Genomic DNA, 18,086 nt, shown 5'->3' with positions numbered 1-18,086 from the left:
CGAAAGTGGGTCGAAATCGGTGCCTGGGGTAACCTGGGGGCGGCGGCTGGAATCAGATCGCCCCCAAGCCGTTTTTTTCCTGTCGGTGCACCCTCAGGGCGGCGCTATTTCTAGCCCTGGGGGACGAATGAGTGGAGATGTTCTTAAAACGACCCGCGTTTTTCTTTTGCGGCTGTTCTAACATACAAAACATGTTTGATCATAAAATCTAAAACGAAGCTAGGCTTGAGTGCCAACGTAACATAGAACTTTGCCGAAAAAGAATCATAGTAGGGATTTCATCCAAGTGCGCTCGAGAAAAGGGATTCTATCCAAAGCTGGACACACACAAAAGGAGAGGGGGGGGGGGGGGGGGGGGGGGGGGGGGGGAGAGAGAGACTGAAACAGAAACAAACCCAAATCCAGGCCCAACAGCTGAAGCGGACACGCCCTTGTGCCCCGTCTTCCTCCTTGGGGGTCTCTCCTGATGAAGAGCAAATCCGCCAAGAAGGCCGCCGACGAGGTACCGACCCTCTCTATCTCTCCCTCTCTCCGCCTCCCCTCTTTCCCCGCTTTACTTAGGGTTAGGAATTAGGAGATCTTTCTCGGTCGGATTCTAGATTTCTCTTTTGGTGCCGATTGCTTTTTTCATGGACTGAGAATCCAAGAATTTTATAGTACCAGCTGCTTAGATTTCAGACAGAGAATTAGCACGATGCCATGCCTGATTCTTCTTTATCGCGCTGTTCTTCGGGGATCCCCCCACTAACTGAAGCTTCTACCGTCATCTTGTTAGGATGAGGCCAAGTCCAAGAAGATCCGATCCTCGCGCGGCAAGCGTCGGAGTGTCCGCCACAGCCGCAGCCGCTCCCCTTCCCCCGACGGCTCCAGCTCCAGTTCCCCACCCCGCAAGCGCTCCAAGAAGCCCACCAAGAAGATTGTTGACAAGAGGAGCAAAAAGAGCAAGGGCAGTGGCAGCCGCCGCGGACGCCGCCGCAGCCTGAGTCCAAGCCGTAGCCCCAGCGGTAGCCCTTCCTCGGTGTCCAGGAGTCACCCCCGCCGCAGCCACCATAGCATTAGCAGCAGCAGTGCCTCAGACTCTGAGAGGTCAGTGAGCCCACTGCCCAAGAGCCACTCCAAAGATCCTAGGAAGAAGAAAGGAAGGGGGAGGGACAAGGATCGAAAGAGGAGGCGTTTACGGAGATCAAGGAGCTACTCGAGCAGTCCAGCCAGGAGTGGCAGTAGCCGGAGCAGGAGCAGGAGCAGGAGCAAGAGCAAAAGTAGGAAGCGGAGGGCGGACGGCATGAGACATGATGCAAGTAGGGACAGGGTTGTACAGGACTATGACAACTGCCAGGATCCGCAGAATGAGAAGAGATCTGTTGAGGATGTTTATAGCGATGAGGACGCGGTTGCTGACGATTATGAGAAGAATGTGGAGCTGAAGGAGATGGAAAGCCCACCTTCCAAGGATGCTCATGAACCGGGTGAGATCTTACCTGTTAATTGTGAAAGCCCAGAGGTTGAGGAGGATTTGGAGCTCATTCTCAGGCAGAAAGCTCTTGAGAACTTCAGGAAGTTTAAGGGAGCCATGGCCATGGTAGGCAAGACAGAAAACAATGGTACAGGGAAGGAAGTACTAACAGATAGCCCCCAGAATACTGTCACAAAATTTCCTGAAGCAAGGTCTGCTGTTGCCCCTTTTCAGAGGCAGGGAAGCAATCTTGGAGTTGGCCACTCTACTCGATCACCTGAATTTGAAGATTTTGAGAACGGTAGAAGTCCTTGGAAGCAGGAAACGACTCACAGGGATAGATCACCTGGAATACTCGAGGCTGGTGATACTTGTGGTCCTACTCAACAGCTGGGAAGCGGACTAGAAGAGATACGTTCAACTTCTCATATCACTTCACATGATGGTAGGAATGGTGGTAGTGTAATGCAAAGGTTGGGAAGCACCCCGGCGAGTTCTGGTATTATAAAGCAAAGGTTAGGCATCAGCTCAGTGGTGAGTCCTGTGCAAGCAAGACCCAGAGTTAGATCAGTTGTGAGTATACCCTCCAGGGAAGGGCTTGATGACAGTACATTTACAACAATCCCTACAGCTTGTGAGAATCCTGCCTCTGTCGAAAGCAGTAGTGAAGTAAGACATTTTCCTGCTGAAATAAACAAGCTTGAAGGAATCGATGGAGATGATAGAAAGATTGGTGAAGCTTCAGTTCCTGAGAGCTCTGTTTTGTCGACTGACGCGGGCAAGAGCCAGGCAGCAGGGACCGAGGACAAAGATGCGTCTCAGTTTGAGAAGAGGACTTTCTCTAGGATGCATGATGGAGAGACAGTGCAGGTGAGCGATAAAACTGCACTGTTGCTCTGTCTATCAAGTGCTTGAATCATCACAAGGTCAATCATATGCATTGTGTCTAACTGCCTTTCCTTACATTCTTCAGGTCAGCTACAAAGTCTACATACCAGCGACAAGCCCGCGACTTGCAAGGAGGAAGCTCCAGCGCTGAAGGCATCGAATGGACTTACATCTAGTCGTCATTAATCCCGTTGTCTACAGTTCAGTTATATAGCTGGATAAACTGTATTTTGTTCTTGTAGCACGTGAACTCCCTTTTGTTCCTTCTAGAAATCCTGCACGACTAATAGAAAACCTGCTCACGTCGTGACTACATCTTACTGCTCGATAGTAGCACACTTGGACAGAAGCTGTGATGGCTTAACATGATACAACCGTTGTTTATTTTTTGGGCAACTATACATCGTTGTTGAGCTGAAATATAGATGGCTGTGCTTTGCCAAATGAACTTCATCCCATATAGCAAAGCCATCCATTTTTACATGCACTTGGATTCTTGTAACCAGTAAACTTGCTCTTGGATCCTGTGATGCAGTGTACTGGTCTGTTACTTAAAACTGTTGCTGCCTTTTGTGGAGCAGGATATTGCAAGGAGCTATAGAGAAATGTTGTGTTTTGTGGTTTAAACTTTGCAACGATGGCATGCCTCGGAATAATCCGCGGTTTGGAGATTTATGTGCAGTTGCGGTTCGGTTCGAAATGATGAAGATCATTGTTTATTTGGCGTTGATCACCGAAGGTGTATGTTTGCATCATGAGTAAATAGATGGGTTCCTATCTTGACCTTTTCTTTTCCACATTGGTTCATTTATTCAGTTTATTATGCGCTAGCCTGCCTAGCCCTGCTCAGATATTGAGGGTGAGAGAACCTGCATAGAACTCTGGTCCCAGCAGATGCGGCTGTAGAATTCAGCCCTTTTTTTAGAGAGAAGGTAGATATAATTCAGCTTTGCATCATATCTGAAATATTGAACTGACAGGCCGGTTTCATTGCAGAAAGAGGTAAAGGCACTAGAAGTCCACAAACTTGCTCGGGTTGTGATGATTTGGTCCAAAACTTACAAAAGCTTACTCCACCACCCACAAACTTGCATCCTAGGTGCAAAAAAACCCACAGCCAGTCACGAGGTTACATCTAGCACTGTACATTTTATAGAAAACGCCCTGAATCCTTTAGAATTGACGCATGGGTCCAGATTTCAGCCAACACAAAAAGAAACGGAAGAAGGAAAAACTGCGCCCGATGCAACTGTATATTCTATATAGTATATACACGACGAGACCCGGTACGTCGTGACTCCATTTCATTCTTTTTTTTTGGAAGACTCCTTTTCATTCTGATTGATCAACAAACTAAATTGGCACGTATATCATGGCGTAGACGTAAGTATTTCAAAAACATACAAACGTCTTCTTACCAATTTATTACAAAAAAGCATCTCACTCAACTCATTTTTGGCTTCGATAAGATAGCTAGTTAACTGTAGAGATCACAGGTCATCATGCATCAACCTAGCTAGCTACTCTCTCCGTTCGAAAATATTTGACATGGTTTTAGTTCGAATTGCTCTAGAAATTAAGATATTTCGCGTTCGACTATCCTAATGAACCAAGCAACGATCTGGCGAAATCGAACCAAGCTCGTATGTATGTGCACTCGATGCAAGTGATATTTATTTAATGAAATTATATATTATTGTGTGTGCTTCATTTTTTATGGTCAAAGGAACAAAGTCTCAAATTTCACATGGTCTAATATTTTGGCAGTAGTGTCGTGACAGCGAAAATTTTAGAGCAACACTAGAACCTCCGACGATGGAGATGTCACATTCTTTTCTGCAATACAACAGATTTTTGCGATTTGCACGAGCTTATTTATTTTTAGTATGATTTTAACACTGTACTTTGTTTTGGTCAAAATCGATTTCAACAGAAGCATTTTTCTATTAAAGTTTAGGCCGGCAAACTAGTAGAGTGTACTTTTTTGTGAGTGATTATAGAGTGTACTTGAGCTTATGTTTGTAGTTTAAAATTGTAAAAAGGAAGCATTTAATTTATTTGAATTTTGTGTGCTTAGTTTGATTTTCTTTAGTATCACACCATGCCTGCCTTTCTATACTGATGAGGTTTTGATGTGATAGATATATATATATAACGCGGCGTTTCTATGGTCATATGGTATTGACGTATTTCCTTTTGTAGATGAGGCTAGTAGTTTATACTTGTATTGCTTTGGAGTACCATATTTTTTTGCATTTCATATGTATATAGTCAGGGTGTACGTACACATATACTGGGCTGCTCCCTGGCTTGGAGGTGACCACAGATGACGTACTAACAGATATATCTTTTCAGTTTTACTAGGTCTGTTTGTACGTGACGTGTACTATGATTCTTATATGATATAAATGAGACATGCATTACCATGAAAAAAAAAACATGACGTGCTAACAGATATATAAACAGTGGCCCGCAAAAAAAAAGATATATAAACAGCTTTCGCGAAAAAAAAAGATCATTTGATTGGGCGCCGTGGTTTGTTTGTTCGGACAGATCAGCCATTTTTCACACACACACACACACACACACACACGCACGCACGCACGCACAACGACCCATACGCATATAGAACAAATAGAATAATTTGGTTTGTTGGTTAGCGTGATCGAGCAGTCCTGCCGATTGTCTGAGTTCGACTCGTCGCGGCTGCAATTTTTAACGCTCTATATTTATTTATTCTCATCCGCATACTGACAGCTGGGACCGTGCTGCTGTGCATCAATTTCGAACAAGTTGGGGTGGTCTTCGCAAAATATCCAGTGGCGGGTGGCCGCATCAATTTCAAACAAGTTGGGGTGGTCTTCACAAAATATCCAGTGGCGGGTGGCCGCTCCTGATTGGCTGTGGGTTTTTTTGCACCTAAGCTGCAAGTTAGTGGGTGCTGGGGTCAAGTTTTGCAAGTTTGTGGACCAAACCAGCACCCACCATGCAAGTTTATGGACCTCCGGTGCTTTTACCTCTTGCAGAAACATTCTGTTGGAACTCGTGGGCTGCTGTAACAGTATATATGATTAGAGCGGTAGTAACAGATTAGGCAAGGCGCTCTTAGTGTCGTCCTGGGTTTCATGGCACAGAAAGATTTCCGAATTCGGACCTGGACAGATTTCGCCGTCAGTTCCGAGATCGAGGAGGGGAGGAGGGCCAGACCATGCAGGGAGTCTGGCTGTCCGTCGCTACAAGAGCAGCCCGTTCCGGCCTCCACCAAACCAACCAAGCAATCGAGCCAAACAAGCTCACCTTCCAACTGTATAGCTGCACGAGGGATCTCGGCGTGGCGCTTGCCGTCCTGCCCCTGCTGTTCATGCCCGGGGCGTCCGCGGTCGTCCCCAGCATCGACGCCACGCGGACCCGCCACCTGCCGCTGCCACCTGGACTGCTGCGCGGCCCGGAGAGCGTCGCCTTTGACGCCAAAGGCAACGGCCCATACAGCGGCATCTCCGACGGCCGCGTCCTCAAGTGGAACGGCGACAGGCTCGGCTGGACGACGTACACTTACAGCCCTGGATAGTGGATACAGCAGCGAGGCGTGCACGGCGTCCGTCCGTCCGCTGGGCCTACGGTTTCACCTCAAGTCTGGCTACTTGTACATAGCCGACGCCTACAAGGGGCTCACGAGGGTCGCGTCAGGAGGCGGGGAGGCGACGGTGCTTGTCACGGAGGCCGACGGCGCTACTCTCCGCTTCACCAATGGCGTGGACGTTGACCAGGTGACCGTGAAGTCTACTTCACCGACAGCTCTATGAAATATCAAAGGTCACAGCACGAGATGGTAACAAGAACCGGGGACTCGACAGGCCGCCTAATGAGATATGATCCACGCACAGGAAAAGTGATTGTGCTAAAGGCCGGCATCACTTACCCCAATGGTCTTGCCATCAGCGCTGATCGGACACACCTCGTCATCTCATCGACCGGGCCGTGCAAGTTGTTGAGGTACTGGACCAAAGGAGGTCCCAAGACAGGCACGATGGAACTGTTAACTGATCTACCGGGCTATCCTGATAATTTGAGGCCGGACAAGAGAGGAGGATACTGGGTGGCATTACATCGTGAGAAGATAGAACTCCATTTTGGTGTCAGATAGACATCTACTTGCCTTGAGGATCGGCGCCGATGGAAAAATAATCGAGGAAATGAGGGGACCCAAGGCCAAGGGCATGAGGCCAGCAGAGGTGGTGGAATGGACAGGCGGCAGACTATTTGTGGGATCCGTCGAGCTTTCTTATGTTGCCATGGCCACACGCAAATAGAGATTAATTTAAGTTCTGTAAAGGCTTTGCATTGAGCTTGATCGTTTTTTCAATGTCATGTTCTGCTTTCCTTTCCTATTTCATTTGTTCCATAAGTGCATTTTGTTAGATGAGTCTTAGTTTTTCTTTGAGCATCAGTACAGACATAAGCGCTCATATACACGCGCATATACTCACCCTTATGAACGCACACACGCACACCCTATCCCTATGAGCATCTCCGAGAGACTGAGCTGGCATATCATCTTGAGATTTTACGAAGTCACCGTAGGCGTCTCGTAGTCGACGGGAACGTCTCCTCCCACTAAAAGCGTATCGCCGGAATTCCTGAAATAAATCCAGGATAAATGCGAGCACCAGGATTTGAACCCTGATGGGTTGGGGATATCATTGTCCACCTAACCATCTCAATCAGAGGTTGGTTCGCAGATGAGTCTTAGTTAAACAACGATTTTTTGTTTCAGTGGCATGTCTTCATGGGGTCTTTCTTAAAGCTATAAACAAATACCGTTGTGAGTTTCAGAGATACAAAAATACTAGCTTTGTGTAGCAGTAATCTCATGTTAAGATGAACTTGCATTTTCTTCTGAGATGTTAGTTCTGCCATAGCCGACAGAAAAACAAAAAAAGGTGTTTAATATACCACCTTCATTTCTAAATGTAAGTCTTTTTAGAGATTCCATTATGGACTATATACAGAATAAAATGAATGAATCTACATTCTAAAATATGTCTATATACATCCGTATGTAGTCTGTAGTGGAATCTTGAAAAATACTTATATTTAGAAATGAAAGGAGTACATCTAAGGGGCTAATGACACCTCCAAACAATAGTGCTGGTTCTAGTGATCCAATGAACAATTTTTCTACAAAAGAGGCATTGTGCCAGGCCTTAAACTGAGTCCCTTACAAGGTTCCGGCACAAATAGGTTCAAAACAACAAAGAAAAGAAAAGGCTGTCAAGGGCAAGCAATGGTTAATACAAGGCCAAAGCCCAAATGGGACCGCACAACGTCAACGCCTGCCGAAGAGGGAGCGGGGAGCCCAATGAGGCGAGGAGTGGATGCCCTAGCGAGAGTTGTCTCCTCCGCCCTGTCACCGCAGTTTAGTACAATTGAGCCGTAGCCGAGTGATGAGCTGCCCCACCTTGGTTCGATCCTTTGGTCTCGTCAACAACTTCCATATAGCCGCAATACGATAACCAATTTGTACATAAGGTCAACAGGATGATGAAATAGCTTCCCTGTAAGAATATATAGTCAATTGTAAGAAACTACTTGAGACATATTGGTACTTCCTGGCCTCCTCCAGTACGGCGCATCACTAGTAGGAAACGGGTCAGTAGTCCCGGTTCGTAAGGGTCTGATGTCGCTTGAACTACGTCGGTATTTTCCCAAAGAGGAAGGGATGATGCAGCACATCTACGGTAGATATTCCCCCCAGTTATGAAACCAAGGTACCAATTCAGTAGGAGAATCAAGCAACACTATGTAAATGGTAACTGCACACAAAGAACAAATACTTGCAATCGACGCTTATGAGGGGTTGTCAATCCCTCTTACGGGTAACGGCGTGGAAAATTGTCAAGTTAACGGGATGAAATTGTGATAGATTGGATAAATAGATCTCAAATAAATGCAAAATAAAAAATGCAAATAAAATATGCAGCAAAGTATTTTTGGGGTTTTGGATTAATAGATCTGAAAATAAAAGTAAATAAAAATAGGTCTCAAAGGCAAATAATAGATCAGAAAGCAAATATGATAAAGAATAGACCAGAGGGTCGTAGATTTCACTAATGACATCTCTCAATAAATAACACACGATGGGTAAACAAATTACTATTGGGCAATTAATAGAACTTCAAATAATTACGACGATATTCAGGCAATGATCAATATACAGGCATCACATCCAAAATTAGTAGACAGACTCCTGCCTGCATCTACTACTATTACTCCACACATCGACCGCTATCCAGCATACATCTAGTATATTAAGTTTATGGAGAAACGGAGTAATGCAATAAGAACGACGACATGATGTAGACAAGATCTATTCATGTAGGAATAGACCCCATCATGTTATCCTTAATAGCAGCGATCAATACGTGTCTTGCTGCCCCTTCTGTCACTTGGAAAGAATACCGCACGACCGAACCCATCACAAAGCACCTCTTCCCATGACAAGAAAAATCGATCTAGTCGGCCTAACTAAACCAAAAATTCGAAGAAATACGAGGCTATAAATAATCATGCATATAAGAGATCAAAACTCAAATAACTTTCATGGATAAAATATATCTGATCATAAACTCAAAGTTCATCGGATCCCAACAAACACACCGCAAAATAGAGTTACATCAAATAGATCTCCAAGAGACCATTGTATTGAGAATCAAAAGAGAGAGAGAGAGTAAGCCATCTAGCTACTGTCTACGGACCCGTAGGTCTACAATGAACTAGTCACGCATCATCGAAGAGGCACCAATGAGGATGATGAACCCCTTCGTGATGGTGTCTACATTGGCTCTCGTGGTTCTGGAACTTGCGGCGGCTGGAATTGTGTTTCGTCGACTCCCCTAGGGTTTCTGAAATATTTGGTTATTTATAGGGCAAAGAGGCAGTGCGGGAGGCCACCGAGGTGGGCACAACCCACCAGGGCGTGCCTGGGCCCCCAGGCGCGCCCACGTGGGTTGTGCCCCCCGGGGAACCCCTCTCGTACTTCTTTGGCCCATCTTGTGTCTTCCGGTCCAGAAAAGTTCTCCAAAAAGTTTCGCTGCGTTTGGACTCCATTTGGTATTGATTTTCTGCGATGTAAAAAACAAGAAAAAAACAACAACTAGCACTGGGCACTATGTCAATAGGTTAGTCCCCAAAAATGATATAAAATGCTATAAAATGATTGTAAAACATCCAAGAATGATAATATAACAGCATGGACCAATAAAAAATTATAGATATGTTGGAGATGTATTAGCATCCCCAAGATTAATTCCTGCTCGTCCTCGAGTAGGTAAATAATAAAAACAGAATTTTTGATGTAGAATGCTGTCTAACATGTTCATCACATATTATTTTTTCTTTTGTAGCATGGACATTTGGAATTTTATATTATTCAAAGCAATAGTCTAGTTTTGACATGAAGATTTCAATACTCAAGCATATCAACAAGCAACCATGTCTTTCAAAATATCAACACTAAAGAAAATTATCCCTAGCCCATCATGCTCAATCATTGATCCATTAATGAAACACACTCGCATATTAGCTACATCCAATGCTCAAGTACGATCATAGTGACCCTTAGTTGGTGCTTTATAAGAGAAGATGGAGACTCAAGTAGAAAAAATTGCATAAAGTAAAAAAGAAAGACCCATCGCAGAGGGAAGTAAGGATTTGTAGAGGTGCTAGAGCTCAAAGCTTAAACTGAGAGATACATTTTTTTGAGAGGCATACTTTTCTCGTCAACGAAAACGACTGAGTAATTCCCAACACTTTCCATGCTAGATATATTATAGGCGGTTCCCAAACAGAAAATAAAGTTTATTCCTTTTTTCCACTATTCTTTCACATTCCACGGCTAGCCGTATCCATGGGTATCGTCCATATCAACACTTTCTAAGAAATTTATTATTTGACAACATAATGTAAATTTATTTTCATATCGGGACTGGGCATCCCTATTACCGTCGCACTCTCGTGCAATGACAAGTGGATAAACACTTATCTTGAGAATAACACATCCAGCATGGAAAATATTAGCCACCCTCTACCGCTTCATGAGTGGTACGAGCACAGAAAAAGAAAACTTATTTCGAAAATTTAGAGATGACACATACAAATTTGCTTAGAACGACACGGGAATACCGCATATAGGTAGGTATGGTGGACTCATATGGCAAAACCGGGTTTAAGGATTTTGGATGCACAAGTAGTATTTCTACTTAGTACAAGTGAAGGCTAGCAAATAGATTGAAAAGCATCCAACCAAGAAACGAAAAATCACATAAGCGAGCATTAAGCATAACTAACACCAAATAATGCACCACAAGTAGGATGTAATTTCATTGAATAACTATTGACTTTCGTGCTTGCATAAGGAATCACAAACATTAACACCATTATTCTTACTAAAGCATAGTTAGTCACCAATATCACTATCATCATATCTCAAAACTATTACAAAGAATCAAGTTTTATATCCCTCTTGAATATCTATCACTTTGGGACTATTTTTATATGTTTCTTTTGATAAGCTCAAACAAATTTAAGTGAAGAGCATGAGCATAAAATTTCTTCTCTCAAAATAATATAAGTGAAGCATGAGAGAATTTCTTCAAAAAATTTACTAACTCTCAAATAAATCTAAGTGAAGCATGAGAGCATTTCTTCAAAAATATTAAAGCACACCATGCTCAAAAAGATATAAGTGAAGCACTAGAGCAATTCCATAGCTCAAAAAATTTAAGTGAAGCACTAGAGCAATTCTAACAAATCATAGCATAATTTTGGCTCTCTCAAATAGGTGTGTCTAGCAAGGATAGATGACACAAACCAAAAAGCAAAACAAGCAAAGACTCAAATAATACAAGATGCTCCAAGCAAAATTCATGATATGCGATGAATAAAAATACAAGTCCAAGTAAAATACCGATGGTCACTAGAAGAAAGAGGGGATGCCTTCCGGGGCATCCCCAAGCTTAGTTGCTTGTTTCTCTTTGGATAATAACTTGGGGTTCCATGTGCATCCCGAAGCTTAGGCTCTTCTTACTCCTTATTCCTTCATCCATCGTGATATCACCCAAAACTTGAAAACTTCAATCACACAAAACTTAACAAAACCTTCGTGAGATCCGTTAGTATAACAAAGCAAATCACCACTCTAAGTACTATTGCAAACCCATTCGTATTTTATTTTTTTCATTATACCTACAGTATTCCAACTTTACCATAGCTTATACCCTCCAATACAAACAATAGATTCATCAAAACAAGCACACAACGCAAAGAAAACAGAATCTGTCAAAAACAGAACGGTCTGTAGCAATCTGAAAACTTCGTATACTTCTGTAACTCCAAAAATTCTGAAAAATTAGGACAATGTAGGAAATTTGTATATCAATCTTGTATAAAAATTTCCAAATTTTATCACGCTTCTGTGATTTACTAAAATTATTTTACTGGGCACAAAAGTTTCAGTTTTTCAACAAGATCAAATCAACTATCACCAAACATGATCCCAAAGACTTTACTTGGCACAAACACTAATTAAAACATGAAAAACACAATCATAATAGTATCATAATTGTGCAAACACTCAAAGACATAAAGAAAAATGCAAAATTTATTAATTGGGTTGCCTCCCAACAAGTGCTATGATTATGTCCCTAGCTAGGCATAATGCATAGATTCAAGTCTTATCATTTTTCTCCTTATTTTCCTTAGTTGTGTTTTTGTCCGGAGGTTTTGCAAAAATAACTTGAAACACATTATCCATAGAAACTTTAGCATTATAGAGTTGCCCATCTATGTATCCCCTTTGATTTCCGGCAACGATCCAAGAATAGTGTTGATTAGCATCATTCAAGACTTGTTGGATTATATCTAAAACGGGGATTTCCTTGCAACCCGGCGCTTCTGAGGGGTTGTCAATCCCTCTTACGGGTAACAACATAGGAAATTGTCAAGTTGACGGGATAAAATTGTGATAGATTGGATAAAATAGATCACGAATGAGCGCGAAATAAAAGATGCAAATAAAAGATGCAGCAAAGTATTTTTGGGGTTTTCAAATAATAGATCTGAAAATAAAAGCAAATAAAAATAGCTCTCAAAGGCAAATAATAGATCAGAAAGCAAATATGATAAAGAATAGACACGGGGCATAGATTTCACTAGTGGCTTCTCTCAAGAAATAGCACATGGTGGGTAAACAAATTACTGTTGGGCAATTGATAGAACTTCAAATAATTATCACGATATCTAGGAAATAATCAATATATAGGCATCAAGTCCAAGATTAGTAGACCGACTCCTGCCTGCATCCACTACTATTACTCCACACATCGACCGCTATCCAGCATGCATCTAGTGTATTAAGTTCATGGAAAAACGGAATAATGCAATAAGAACGATGAGATGATGTAGACAAGATCTATTCATGTAGGAATAAACCCCATCTATTATCCTTAATAGAAGCGATCAAGACATGTCTTGTTTCCCCTTCCGTCAGTTGAAAAAAATACCGCACGACCGAAACCATCACAAAGCACCTCTTCCCATGGCAAGAAAATCGATCTAGTCGTCCTAACTGAACCAAAGATTCGAAGAAGAAATACGAGGCTATAAATAATTGTAGAAGGACAAGTATGGGCTGTGCAATCGCAATACATTGATCGGTGCACCAGGCACATATATATGAGTACAGAGGGGGCCACAACCTCAACTATACAGAGGAAACAGGAGGTGGGCCCTATACACTAGACATGTACATAATATACTCAACACCCCCCGCAGTCGAAGCGGCGCCAGTGACGCAGAGACTGGAACAAAACTCGTCGAAGGTGGAAGTCGGCAGTGCCTTCGTCATCACATCGGCGATCTGTTGTGCAGTCGGAACATGGAGAACCGAATACATCCAAGGGCCACCTGCTTGCACACAAAGTGAATGTCCAGCTCAATGTGCTTTGTCCGGCGATGATGAATGGGGTTGGCGGAGAGGTACACCGCAGAGACGTTGTCACAGTAGACAACCGTAGCCTGGGAGACATTGTGATGCAGCTCTTGAAGTAACTGTCGTAGCCAGGTGCACTCGGCAACATCGTTAGCCACAGCTCGGTACTCAGCCTCCGCGCTGGAGCACGAAACCGTGGGTTGTCGCTTGGACGGCCACGAGATGAGTGAAGGACCGAGGTAAACGCAGTAGCAAGAGGTGGACCGACGGGTGTCGAGGCAGCCAGCCCAGTCTGTGTCGGAGTAGGCCACCATCTCCAGAGAAGTGGATGCCATGAGGGTGAGCCCAAGAGTCATCGTGCCGCGAATGTAACGGAGGATCTGCTTCATGAGAGTCCAATGGGAGTGACGAGGGGCGTGCATGTGGAGACACACCTGCTAAACAACATACTAGATATCCGGTCTGGTGAGAGTCAGATACTGAACAACACCGACTATAGACCTGTAGAAGGGAGCATCCGACGCTGGCGAGCCCTCAAGAGCAAAAACCTTGGCCTTCGTGTCAATAGGAGTAGCAACAGGGTGACAGTTGAGCATGCCAGCACGCTCAAGGAGCTCATGCGCATACTTCTGTTGTTGAAGAAAGAAGTCGTCCGGTCGCCGAACAACCTCAATGCCAAGGACATAATGTAGAGCACCCAAGTCCTTGATGGCAAACTCGTCACACAGCTAAAGAGTAATCTGCTGAAGAAGAGCTGCGGAGGAGGCTGTCAGGATAATGTCGTCGACATAGACGAGCAAATATGCAGTCGTGTCACCGTGACAATAGAAAAATAGTGAGGCATCTGAGCGAGTGATGCTGAAGCCCAGTGTCTGAAGAAACCCGGCGATCCGCTGGTACCAGGCGCGGGGTGCTTGCTTGAGCCCGTAGAGAGACCGGGGCAACAGACATACATGGCCAGGAAGATATGCGTCGACGAAACCGGTGGGCTTCTCACAATTAACCTTCTCTTCAAGATGGCCATGGAGGAAGGCGTTGGAGACATCCATCTGATGAACTGGCCAGCCTCGGGACACCGCAAGCTGGAGGACGATGCAGATCGTGCCCGGTTTAACAACCGAGGCAAACGTCTCAGTGAAGTCAACTCCAGCGCGCTATCGTAAACCACGAACCACCCATCGAGCCTTGTAGCGATCAAGTGTACCATCCGAGCGGGTCTTGTGGCGAAAGACCCACTTGCCGGTGATGACATTGGCACGAGGAGGCCGGGGAACCAGTGTCCAGGTGCGGTTCCGCTGGAGGGCGTCGAACTCTTCCTGCATCGCCGCAAGCCAGTGAGGATCACAGAGGGCTACGCGAGCGGACGCGAGAAGAGGAGACGGCTCTGTGGTGGAGGCGGCGAGGAGGTACTCGTTGCTTGAGTACCGCAGGCTCGTATGGTGAACACCGGTCCTAGCCTATGTGACGGGGCTAGATGGCAACACCGGAGCGGCCGGCGAGGCGGGCGGCGACGGGGCGGGCCAGGTGGCGGTCGAAGCGGCTGAGTCTGCGGCGCCCGAGTCGGGGACGGTGGGTGAAGGGTGGGCACCGGCCGAGGTGGCGTGGTCGGCCGAGGAGGCCGAGAGGGCAGGCGCCAGCGTGGGGGCACGAGACGCAACTCGTCCCATGATGCGAGGACCGCCAAAGCCCAGAGGTGGTCCGATAGCCGAGTGGGGCCGTCCACCTGACGGAGTCGCAGAAGGGCCGCCAGTGGACGGCGGCGACGGGGCGACGAGGGGTACCTGCTGCTGAAACAGAAACACCTTCTCATCAAAGTAAACATGTCGAGAGGTGGAAACACGATGGGAGACGGGATCGTACCAGCGGTAGCCCTTAGTGTCGGGTGGGTAGCCGAGAAAGATGTAGGCGACGGAGCGGGGTGCAAGCTTATGAGGCGCAGTGGCGGCGATGCTAGGGTAGCAGAGACAGCCGAAGATGCGAAGCTCATCATAAGAGGGCGGTGCACCGAAGAGGAGGTGATGAGGTGCAAAGTTCCCGCGAGTGCGACATGGACGGATGTTAATGAGGAGTGAAGCGGTGGCGAGAACGTCAGGCCAAAAGCGAGGAGGCACATTAACGCGAAAGAGGAGAGTCTGAACATAGTCATTAAGTGTGTGAAGGATACGCTCAGCACGACCGTTCTGCTGCGAGGTGTACGGGCAGGTGAGACGAAAAGTCATTCCATGTGTGGTGAGGAGAGTACGAACAACTAGGTTGTCGAACTCCTTCCCGTTATCTGTCTAGAACGCAAGAATGGGACGACCAAACTGCGCGAGAACATAGGAGTAGAAGGCGGCGAGAGTGGATATAACATCCGACTTGCAGCACAACGGGAAAGTCCACACATAATGCGAAAAATCATCAAGTATGACAAGATAATAAAGATAGACCGTATTACTTGCAACAGGAGAGGTCCAAACATCACTATGAATTAACTCAAACGGGTACGTTGCAACATGAGAAGAAGCCCTAAACGGAAGCCGAGCATGTTTGCCGAGGCGACATGCATGACACGAGTGATCCTCGTTCTTATTACACGAGAAAGAAAAACTCCGAAGTATATGACGAAGGGTGGCGGGATTGGGATGACCCAAGCGAGCGTGCCAAAGATCCACTCCGATGGCGAGAGCGACAGGGGTGGCGGAGGTGGTGGAGGTGGCGGAGTGAACAAGGTGGAGCTCATCGGGGCTGTCATATCGGTGGAGTACCATCCGGGTGTGAGCGTCCTTAACAGAAAAACCACATTCGTAAAACTCAACGGTAACATGATTTTCACGTGTAAGAGAACGAAAAGAAACAAGATTTTTAATATGCCGAGGAGAAACTAAGACATTAGACATGGATATTGGAGTGGGATTAGACGGAAAATATGCATGACCTATGTGAGTGATAGGAAGAGAGGAGCCGTCACAGACGGTGATGCAAGCGGAAGTGTGGACGGGATAGGAGGTGTGGAGGTTACCAGGATAAGCGGCCATGTGTGCGGTAGTTCTAGTGTCCATATACCAGTCGCCGCCGCTGGTGTAGCTGGGCGGTGAGGGGGCGGTGTGAAGAGCCGCCAGAAGAGCCGGGTCCCACGGCGCCGGCGGAAGACATTGCGGCGGGGCCATCAGGGGCAGCGGCTGTAGCCCCGACTGGCTGTGGCTGCTGGCCATAGGAGAGAGGCCCATAGGGCGCCGCATAGGGCTGCGATGCGACGTAGAATGCCTCGTGCGGTGGTGGCTGAGCTCCGAGAATACCCGGGGTAGGGGCACGGGGAACCGGCATGGAGTAAGCGTGTACGACGCCGGTCCAGGGGTTCCCGCTGGCATACCACGGGGCCGGCTGGTAGGCCTGCTGTGGCGGGCAGGCAGGGTGCATATTTTCAGTCTAATTCCACTCCAATATCCATGTATAATGTCTTAGTTTCTCCTGAGCTTATTAAAAATCTTGTTTCTATTTGTTCTCTTACGTGAAAATCTTGTTACCGTTGAGTTTTATGAATGTGGTTTTTCTGTTAAGGACGCTCGCACCCGGATGGTACTCCACCAATATGACAACCTCCATTGGCCGCCGGCTGGGGTAACGGGAAGGGGGCAGCCGGGCGCCCGCGGCTCTATCGGCGTCGGGCACGGAGGTGGCGGGGCTTGGCCCCTGCGGGGGCCGACGACGAGGGCGGTGTGGGTCGCCCGAGTCCGTGCCATCCTCATCCAGCGCTCCTCTAGCTTGAGGTACGCCACCACCTGAGCAAAAGTGGGCTGCGGGATGAGGGTGAGGTTGGAGGCGGCGTTCCTAAAATCCTCGTTGAGACCAGCGGTGAGGGTGCTGATGAGAAGCTCGTCACTAACCGTCTCCCTGAGATCGCGGAGCTCATCGGCAAACTTTTTCAGGCGCATGAAAAAATCGTCGATGGATGAGTCAAGCTGCTGGCACCCGTAAAACTCGCCGTGGAGAAGGACCTTGCGCTGCTCCTTGTTGTCGGTGAAGAGGCCGTTGAGCTTGGTCCAAACGGCATAGGCGTCATCGTCGTCATCCACCACGGTGTGGAAAAGGTCGGTGGAGATGGTGAGGTAGAACCAGCGGATGATGGTGGCGTCGAGGATCATCCACTCCTCGTCGTGGATCATGAGAGCCGAGTCCACAATGCCGTCGACGTGACCATGAAGGAGTTACTTGCGGAACACCAGCGAAAAATACCGCTTCCAAGCAGAGTAGGAGGCGGTGGATTGATCAAGCTTCACCAGGAAACGCTCGTGGATGTTGAGGTCGCGGACGAGAGTGACATCGGGACCAGCCAACGGATTGGAGACGGTGTCGGAGGAGGAACTCCTGGCTAGGGTTAGGGTTTTGCGACGCGTGGCGCGGCACGGGGGGGGGGAGGTGCAGCGCGGGAGAGCGGCGCAGGGTGGAGGTGGTTGCGGCGCGGGAGAGCGGTGCGGGAGGGAGGTGGTGGCAGCGCGATGAAGGTGTGGCGCGGGTGGCGGGAAGGGGCCGAAGCGAGGCGGTGATCGGCGGCTGCGGCGGCTTGGAGAGGCCGCGGTTGCGGCGGGAGGCGCGGTGGTGGGAGGCGGCAGCGACCAAGGAGACAGCGGCGGCACGTAGAGGCGCCGGCGGTGGCTTAGGGTTTAGGATCGTGCTACGATAGATACCATGTAGAAGGACACGTATGGGCTGTGCAATCGCAATACATTAATCGGTGCACTAGGCACATATATATGAGTACAGAGGGGGCCACAACCT

At 46.9% G+C, this 18,086-nt stretch overlaps 1 protein-coding gene and 1 pseudogene across 1 annotated transcript; both read left to right on the top strand.

Moving 5' to 3' along the window:
* Positions 1–352: 352 nt before the first annotated feature.
* On the top strand, positions 353–2,828 carry LOC125531669 (uncharacterized). Its single transcript, XM_048695990.2, has 3 exons — positions 353–502; positions 776–2,323; positions 2,427–2,828. The coding sequence occupies exons 1-3, from the start codon at positions 467–469 to the stop codon at positions 2,490–2,492; spliced, it is 1,650 nt and encodes a 549-aa protein (XP_048551947.2). The 5' UTR covers positions 353–466; the 3' UTR covers positions 2,493–2,828.
* A 2,675-nt stretch (positions 2,829–5,503) lies between these two features.
* Positions 5,504–6,651, top strand: LOC125531670 (protein STRICTOSIDINE SYNTHASE-LIKE 10-like; annotated as a pseudogene).
* Positions 6,652–18,086: the final 11,435 nt, after the last annotated feature.

This window comes from Triticum urartu, chromosome 2A (genome assembly GCF_056163025.1).
Source record: "Triticum urartu cultivar PI428250 chromosome 2A, HENAU_Tu73, whole genome shotgun sequence".
NCBI lineage: Eukaryota > Viridiplantae > Streptophyta > Magnoliopsida > Poales > Poaceae > Triticum > Triticum urartu.
The sequence above is the reverse complement of the archived record's forward strand: the minus strand, read 5'-3'. Positions and strand labels throughout refer to the sequence as shown.

What these genes read in the sequence shown, in the direction of transcription:
- LOC125531669 (XM_048695990.2), top strand. Translation starts at nt 467, where the DNA reads ATGAAGAGCAAATCCGCCAAGAAGGCCGCCGACGAG. An exon ending in CCAAGAAGGCCGCCGACGAG is followed by an intron (nt 503 to 775) that starts GTACCGACCCTC and finishes TCATCTTGTTAG; the next exon opens with GATGAGGCCAAGTCCAAGAA. An exon ending in ATGATGGAGAGACAGTGCAG is followed by an intron (nt 2,324 to 2,426) that starts GTGAGCGATAAA and finishes TACATTCTTCAG; the next exon opens with GTCAGCTACAAAGTCTACAT.